Raw genomic sequence first — 9037 nt, forward strand, 5'->3', positions numbered from 1 at the left:
CAATGAGTCTGTAAAACTCAAGCGTTGGTAAAACCTAATTGTACGTTCCCCGGCATTGCGACAGTGAGTCGACGCGAATTCGATCGATTTCGATTATGTTCATTACGATACCAGAAGTAAAGAAAAGGCCAGTAAAACCCGAGCGTTAGTAAAAACCTAAAGAAGTTAATCCCGTGCGTTTCATTAGTGAGTTGAGATGATTAACCGTTTAATTATCAAATTTGAAAAAAAAATACAAAATAATGTGGGCCACTTTGGTGCCGCCACTTAGCCCAATAGGGGCATAGCGGCACAAAAGTTATGAGTGCTAAAACCCAAGCGTTAAATCTGTAAGTCGACACGAATTCGGCCGGTTTCGGTTACGTATGTTATTGTACCGAACTAAAACAAAAAATAAAGGAAAAAAATGTAAAAATCGAGGTGGATCAACAGTGAAGTTAGTCGGTAAAACTCGAGCGTTGGTAAAATCCGACCATTGTCGATCCCGAGCGTTGAGCTGGTCAGCCTACGAAAATTTAGTCGGTTTCATTCACGTTCGTTACAGTACTGGAACTAAACAAAAACAAAGTCGGCTTTCAGACTATTTGTGGCATTCATTACGGAACTAGTACTAAAACAAAACACAAGTTGTGGTAACACGCCAATGACTGTGGCCAATCCTTCGTCATCGTCTACCACCACTGCTTGGTGTCAAAGAACTGGTTGTCATTTAAAGGGGTGATTGTAGGGAAATAACGATCAATCACTTAATTAAAAGTCTCATATAATTTTTGTAAGAATCTAATAGTATATAGTTTGTATTAATATGTGGAAGAGACTTAAAGAAATGAAGGACACATTCAACAACTGATGTTAAAGGAAAGAAAATAAGAAAAAGAATAACTTTACACTACTAAATACATGCATGTTTCTATAGAACAATACAAGATGATTATTTCTTATGGTTTTAGCATATTATATATGTTCTTTGGAACACTACGTAATGCTTACGTGGCTCGATTTCATACGCCTTATAGCGTCATGAGATCCACATGCTTATGTGGCATAGCTGCATCTCTGTCGACAAACAACATTATGCTACCTTCCTGTCATCAGTTGAACTAAATCTTGATTTTCATAGAGAGATCCAATGTCCCAATCATCGGACAATGATGAAAGTGTCATTAGTGCGACCACAATAGAGCGCATGCTTGGCCTCAACTGCGGGTTTTCATGTGTGCAAGCTCTAGCAAGCAGTGCTACCTATATGCACTTAGATTTTAAAAAGTAACAAAGCTAATTCAAAGCCTTAAAAACAAAGTACTATTTTTATTCTTGTAAGCTTTACTCACCTTGCGGACCGAGTCAAGAGGGTAGTCGGATCCAAGCCTTGGGTCAACTAGTTTGCGTAAACCGTCACTTGGGTCGGGTAAACTTAGGACGTCATCAAACTACAAAAAAGAAAGAACAACAAACATTAAGACATAATGCAAATAGTGTAAAAACGTTTGATCAAGATTTCAAGAACTAACCAAACCAACAAGTCCTTTGGACTCGTTACCAAGTTCATTCGTCTTGACAACGGCTTCTTTGGCGGATATTAGCTCAAACAATACGACCCCGAAAGCATATACATCAACCTTTGGAGAAACCTCACCATACTGAGCATATCTAAACCAAAGCTTTCACTTTAAACCGTGTCTTGTTCCAAAATTATAGAAGAATTGATGGGAACTTACTCGGGAGGCATGTAGCCGAATGTCCCAACTACACGGGTTTGTAAGGAATTACCACTCCCGAATTTGGTAAGTTTGGTCAGCCCAAAGTCAGCAACCTATGGAACCATAAGAGCAAGTCTAGTCTTAGAAATATGAAAGAGGGAAGCTTTAATATAAGTTTTAAATGTTCATAACCTTTGCACGGAAATTTTCATCGATTAAAATGTTGGGAGACTTGATATCGCGGTGGATATAGACGGGAACCGTGTGCTCATGAATGTATTCGAGCCCTCTAGCTGAATCAAGGGCGATTTGAACTCTTGTAGCCCATGGAATTGGCTCTCTACCTGGAAGCATTACAATTTCATAGTTAAAACATAAAATCCAGTCTGTTATATGAATAAGTCATATTGGTTTATCACTTTATCCTCATTGGGTCAAACGGGCCAAATCAAAATATTTGACTAAATGGAAAGTCAATTGGGTCAAAGTATATTTTTAATGCTTACAACTTTCTAAATTGTAGCATTTTTTTTTAATATTAAGCACATAATTATTCACAAAGATAGAAAAAAAAAGTTGTTAGTGTCATCCCAACTAACGAGGCCGTTTGACCCGTAGTAAATAGAAACAACACTATTTAACCCGTAGTTAATAAAAACAACACGATTTAACCTAAATCTTTTCGACCCATCACCCAACAAGCCCATTTGACACCTCAACTGAAAACATGACAAGTTAAAAAAAAAATGTTTTCACGTTCTTTGTCACCCTACCTGATGAACCGCGCAAATGTTGACTCAAATTTCCATTCCCGATAAATTCGTAGACCAAAAACAACGATTCTTTAACACAATATCCAATCAAACGTACCTGAAAATTTACAAGAACTTTAAATCAAAATGGATAAAGCAGACCAATATGTTATAATTATTTAGATAAAAAGCATTGCGTTCTTATATAATTCTCTTAAAGACAAATTAAAAGTTGAATAAATTTTAAGAAATTACCAGGTTCAAGTGATGAACATGTGTTAACACTTTCAGTTCTGCAAGAAATTCTTTTGATGCTTTCATATCCATCTTCTTTATTGCAGCTTTCTGCACTAGTCAACACAAAGCATAGTCAACTTACAAAAAACAAAATAAAATATTATATAAACTTTTTAAAAATTTTAGAAAACAAGTCTATGATCATCAAAAACACGTACTTCGCCTCTGAGCTCTCCATAGTAAACGGTACCAAAACCGCCTTGACCAATCTTATTGGTGGTGCTAAAGTCATCTGTAGCCGTAGCAAGCTCCTCGTAGGTGAACTCCACTGACTTGTCCACAGTTATACCCGTGACCCCACCGCCAATAAGAGGGTCTGAGTTGGTAGTTCCTCTCATGTTGCCGCCTGAACCTGCATCTACAAAAGTAGTATTTGTATAAATCATTTTTTGTAACTTAAAAAACGCTGGAATAATAATATCTGAATGCTATGATTACAATGGAGGGTGACTCTTAATATGTAGGAAACAAGACACCAATTGTAACTAACAAATGTTCCAAGGAAAGGAAGAAATAAAAGTTCTAGGATTACCAATTTACCATGAAGGTGTTCGGGTCCATTTTCAAGTAGCAGTGATCCTTCCGCCACCCTCTTCCTCCGGTATAAGACAAAGTAGAGGCAAATGCCAAAGAAAATAACACAAGCAATTGCTCCAACAGATATACCAGCTGTGGCACCACCAGATAACCCTGCATAAACCATCACAACAATCAGTTGGCTTTTCACATTTGACTTAGAAATTATCAAAATTTTCAAGAAAAAGATTAAACCAAATGATCAGGTAAAGAAGTCTACCCCTTGTGCTGCAAAAACATACGGATTTAATCAGATATAAGCAAAGAGATATGGCCTGCAGATAAAAAAATTGAGAAGGGTTATAGGCTACCTGGTCTTTAATGGCGGAAAAGTTCCATTTTGATCTGTAACAAAAGAAAAAAAAACTAGAATTTATGAGTAATATAAATCATATGATCATGACGAATATAATTAACAACAAAAGTTCTGTTTTCATTTTTTACATCTGATCCAAACTTATGATTATGGTCATGATCAAGATTATTGCGATTATGATATGAACATGATTGTTACGAATATGATTGTGATTTGACTATGATTGTGATCATTATCATGATTATTATGACTACGAGTGTAAACGAGCCGAGCCTTGACCAGGCTCAAGCACATCTCGTTTCAAACTCTATTCTAAATCTCGAGCTCTAGTTGGGCTCAGCTCGTTTATTATATTTATTAATTAATTTACATACATTTATGATTATTTATATATTTTCTATTTTTTATTATAATTTATATACATATATAGATATATAATAATAATTATATATATATATAATATTAAATTAAAATTATATAAACATACGTACGCTCGTTTAGGTTAGCTCAAGTTCGGTAAGTGAAGCTTGGGTTCAGGCACGAAACAAGCTTATTCTTAGGCTTGGTCTCATTTAAGCTCGACTCGATTCGAGCCTTAGCGAGCCGGTCTTGAGTAGCTCATGAGTTACAAGCGAATTGACTCATCTATACTCGTATTTATGACTAGAACTATGACTCTGACTATAATCATGATCATGACTATTACGATTACAATTATGGCGATGATTATGATTGTGATTATGATCATGATTTTGAAGATAATCATGATCATGACAAATATAGCAAAGTGAAATCTTTACCTCTACCAGGAACAAACACCACATCCTTATTCAAGAAACTTGATCCCAGATTATACTCCCTCAAAAGACTCTCACTTATCGCGGTTTCATTAGCAATAGTGGATAAATTCTCACCACTTCGAATCGGATATGTGATAAACAACCCATAATCCTTAGACACATGACTATTTCCACAAGAACAGTTGACTATGACATCAACTTGACTACCTAACTGCAAGTTTACCTCATTATAACTATTGTACTTCCTCAACATATCAATATTGGTGAGGCCCGAAAAATAAGTTTCCTCAATCAATGAGTATGTGTCTTCCGAACCAACAGTATAAACAAACCGATGGTTTAGAAAATTTTTATCGTTACAAGCACATGAAAACGGAACATTTGTTTTTAAACCGACGGCAACTATGTCTGGATTCGTGATTTGTGGGTTGTAACTTTGAATTTGTTGGATTGTAGTGGAAAAGATTTGGGTTAAAAATGTGATGTTTGATTTTTCCCACATTGAGTAAGAAGCTAAAGCAAGACATTTGTCTTTGCATCTTGATTCAACTCGAATAACGGTCACAAACAACACCAGAAACTGGAATAAACTTTTGTATTTTCTACTGAAGTCATTCTTCATTATGAATGAATGGTCATAAAAGATCAAAATAAGTGTTTGGATGGAGTAAAATAATAAGTAGGACAAGGGTTTATATATATCAGTTTGATAGTTTGGTAATTAAGGAAATGACTTGGTCAAGTTCATGTAGAAATTGTGTCCAGAAAGGAGTGTTTTTGGAAATAAGTGGTTAAAGAATGATTATTTGTGTTTGAATGGGTCTTTGATTCCTGTTTCTTACGTGCAAAAGGGTTTCAAAGTTTATGATTCTTACGTGCAAAAGGGTTCAAAAGACCCACGTCACTGTCACGTCGGTGAAAAATGACCCACAAAAAGTGCCATGTTTTCATATGAAAGTTAAATAATAAAAAAAAAAAAACATAAACAAGGCGTGATGTATTTGAATTGGATTGGCCAAGAAAATTAGTTACAGAAATATTCGCGCCACTCATGGTTCGCTCCACACCTATGCCCATCATGCCTTCAAAAACGACGGTGCATAATGGTGTTCCACATACAACCAATTTGGTTACGTGGTGAGCCCACTACGGATAGCCTGTTAACGTTTAGTATAAGAAATGAAAGTTTTTTTAATGAGAATTGAGAAAATCAAGTGTTGAATTAAAATTGTAGTTATATTTAAAGGATTTTGATTTTTGAACCCTAATCATCTAGGTCTAAGCCACTCGCGATGCCCTAGTCATGACAACGTCCATGTGGTCTTGAAACTGCTCGGTTAATTCATGTTAATCATTCGATCATAATGCCCATGACAAGTTGAATCAGTCTAAAAAACCATATATATCTTTCATTGTTTATAATTTCCTAGCTTAGATTTGCAAACAATTTACATTCTGAAATCTTGTTTTATTTTGAAGAACAACTAACTTGCACAACTTTAATTCTACTTTTAAATCTATGATGTTTTTTTTTTTAAATTATTTATTACAAGACTTCAACCCTCTTCAATTAAGAAAAAAAAAACATATTTTTCTAGAATATTGGTACCACTCGAGTTTTGGCTGAAATCTTGTAAATGGCAAGATTTTATTTTCCAACTTATCATCAAATTTATTTTGGGGGAAAACTTTTTGAGGGAATAGAATTAATATTGTGGATTTTGACTCTGGACTTTGAATGCCTAATTTGACTTTGAATTTTGTAGTAAACTTTCTATTTTTTCCCTTTAATTACTCAAAAGTTAATTATATTGACATAGTTACCTTATATTGTCAGAAAAAAAAATTATAGCTATCTGTTTGGCCACATTTTCTTAGGTTTCTTAGATGGGTGTAATTTGGATTCTGATGTTTTTTTTTTGAAATTTATCAAACCATCTAAATAAAGCTAAATAGACTAATTTGGTCACATTTAGATTAATATTGTTCGGTTTACGATTTAGTTTATTTTTTGGAACCAACCGGGCAAACTAAATTGGACGAAATATTAATAAAAACATAAACATTTTGTAAATTGTGTAATTTTAGTAAAATTAATTATATTGACATTGCTACCTAATATAGTCAGAAAAAAATTGTAGCTATTTATTTGGCCAGCTGCCCATTTTCTTAGGTTTCTTAGATGGGTGTAATTTGGATTTCGATTTTTTCTTTTTTCTTTTGAATTACTAGGTTTGAACCTATCGTCTCCTACCACCTCAACCATCTTACCATCCTATTAAAGTGGGAATGACATATTTAGTTGGCAAAAATTTTGGTCTATTAAGTGGGGATTCTCAATAACGTTTAAATTGATCAACCCTTTGAAACTTATCGAACCATCTAAACAAAGCTAATTCGACTAATTTGGTAACGTTTAAAGTAATATTGTTCGGTTTACGATTTAGTTTATTTTTTGGAACCAACTGGGCAAACTAAATTGGACGAAATATTAATAAAAACATAAACATTTTGTAAATTGTGTAATTTTAGTAAAATTAATATTTATTGATTATTAATTCTACAAATTTCGCTCTTGTAAGCTTTTTAATTTTTTCAATTTCTTCGTAACCCTTTTAATATAATTTTTTTAACAACATTAATATTTCCATCTGAATTCTCCTAAACTATAAATATGTCACTTAAATATTCGTGCTTGCAAAGCTTTAAACCACCACTTTACTTTTAGAGGGGAAACACCATAGTACCTCACTTAAAAGAGTTTTAAGTATTCTGACTTCTTTTAATACTACCAGTTTAGTAACTTTTGAAGTTCAAATAGTACTATCTTGTGTTAAAAAGCAGCTCAAACCTTAAAAACTGAACCATTTAAACGTGTTGCGGTTTAGAATTTGCTTATTTTGTGTTAAGAAATAGATGTGGCTGCTCTATTTTATGTTTTTAGGATATTATAAATATGCTTTTGGATTATTATAATTTGACTATTTGACTATTTTATGTAATTTACTATTTTTGATCATTTGCCTATTTTGTATACTGATTCATTTCACTTTCCCTCGTAATTCAGTTTGATTCAGGATAAACCCAAATTGAAAATGATTATTTTAATTCGGTTACATTTTGTTATATTAATTATAAAATTAAATTTTTATTGTTTTTAGATTATATTTATATAAACCGGGTGATTGAACCGAACTAGATGCCAATGAAGCCAGTGGTGCATTATCAAAAGCGAAGCATTTAAAACACTACATAAGTAAAGTGCAACATTTAAGTTTCATTTATTCCACTTAAAGTCGTCAAGAACATATACGTCTTTCACTTCAGTAAAAAATAGTCTAAAACAGTTATTTGACAAAAACTTTTATTAAAATAAGTTGGAAAAGTCGGCTAACCTTTGGCCGGCACAAACACTGGTCCCGACCCGGCACTGAAATTGGATCCTGGGTTGAACCGCTCCAACAACTTCACTGGGACACCCGACTCCCTGGTTAAGGACCACAAATCTTCTCCGTGTTGAAGAGGGTACGTTGCAAACAACCCATACTCCTTTGACACATGTTTGTTGCCACATGTACAATTCACGGTAACATTTAAATCAGCAAAATCTGGTATTTGAACAGGGTCAAACAAGTTAACCCGTTGGACCCAGTACTCATCGGTAAGATTTGCAAAAACCTCTGTTGCAATCTTATGGTATGTATCTCCAACTTGTGTTTGGTATTTGAACGTGTGACCTAAAAAAACACCATTCATGCACAGACATGAAAATGGAACGTTAATTCGGGTCCCACTTTCGATGTTATCGCTTCTCGGGATTTGAGGGTTGTAGCTGAGGATTAGAGGGATTGGTTGGCCAAAAATGTTGCTTATGTAAGACAAATTTGATCCTTTTGCAACATAATATGACGCAAAGGCTAAATTACAACCCTTGTTACACTTGGATTCAATTTTGACAATGAAGAAAAGAACACAAAGCCCCAATTGTAGTGTGTGTCTCTTTCTCTTTGATATATTGTTGTTCATGAGAGAGAGATAGATGATATACTTAACTTGAATGAGAAATTAGAGATGGAGATAATGAAGTTGATTACATAAATGCATGTTTTGTTTGATAGTATAAGGAATTTGTGAAGGAATCATGAAGAAGTACAGTTAACGTGTCATGTCTTGTCTTTTATTATTTGTTTATAATTCTTGATATTTACTTGCCATAAGTAAGAATGCAATATACAAGTTGTATTATATTATTATTAAGTTTTAGATCATCTTGACTCAATGACAAAACAATAGCGGCAGCACTGAAGGTTATATAATGTCTATAGTCGTATTAAAATATATTGTATAATAAACGCAAAAGTTTAAACTTAGTACAATTTTTAATATTTAAATAACAATATAACATAACTTTACAATGCATTAAACATTGTTGCCATCTTCTGTTTGTTGGGAGATTAATGCATTAAACATTGTTGCCATCTTCGTTCACCCCGAACACCAATCTTAACCCACATACATTTATACATTTATGATTGTGCAACCCGAATTAAACATGGCATGTTTATCTAAACGAGTTAAAAGGGTTGACGGGTCACC

General features: G+C 33.8%; 1 protein-coding gene across 1 annotated transcript; it reads right to left on the reverse strand.

The window, feature by feature from the left end:
- Positions 1-1077: 1077 nt before the first annotated feature.
- Positions 1078-8583, reverse strand: LOC143577961 (lysM domain receptor-like kinase 3). Its single transcript, XM_077061667.1, has 12 exons — positions 7837-8583; positions 3637-3670; positions 3546-3553; positions 3290-3439; positions 2908-3107; positions 2708-2797; positions 2474-2570; positions 1893-2044; positions 1719-1813; positions 1512-1650; positions 1332-1430; positions 1078-1242 (listed from the first exon to the last, which is right to left on the reverse strand). Exons 1-12 carry the CDS (start codon positions 8465-8467, stop codon positions 1078-1080), a joined length of 1860 nt encoding a protein of 619 aa, XP_076917782.1. The 5' UTR covers positions 8468-8583.
- Between the last annotated feature and the right edge of the window lie 454 nt (positions 8584-9037).

Source organism: Bidens hawaiensis, unplaced genomic scaffold, assembly GCF_021521415.1.
Source record: "Bidens hawaiensis isolate Kalapana, Puna unplaced genomic scaffold, B.hawaiensis_p1.1 tig00028981_1, whole genome shotgun sequence".
Classification (NCBI taxonomy): domain Eukaryota; kingdom Viridiplantae; phylum Streptophyta; class Magnoliopsida; order Asterales; family Asteraceae; genus Bidens; species Bidens hawaiensis.

Bases quoted from the DNA above. Each gene is read 5' to 3' on its own strand.
- LOC143577961 (XM_077061667.1), bottom strand. From the start codon at position 8,467: ATGAACAACAATATATCAAAGAGAAAGAGACACACACTACAATTGGGG. The intron at 3,671-7,836 runs GTTAGCCGACTT...CTTTTGTTACAG, and splicing joins AGTGTTTGTGCCGGCCAAAG to ATCAAAATGGAACTTTTCCG. The intron at 3,108-3,289 runs GTAAATTGGTAA...CTACTTTTGTAG, and splicing joins TGGACCCGAACACCTTCATG to ATGCAGGTTCAGGCGGCAAC.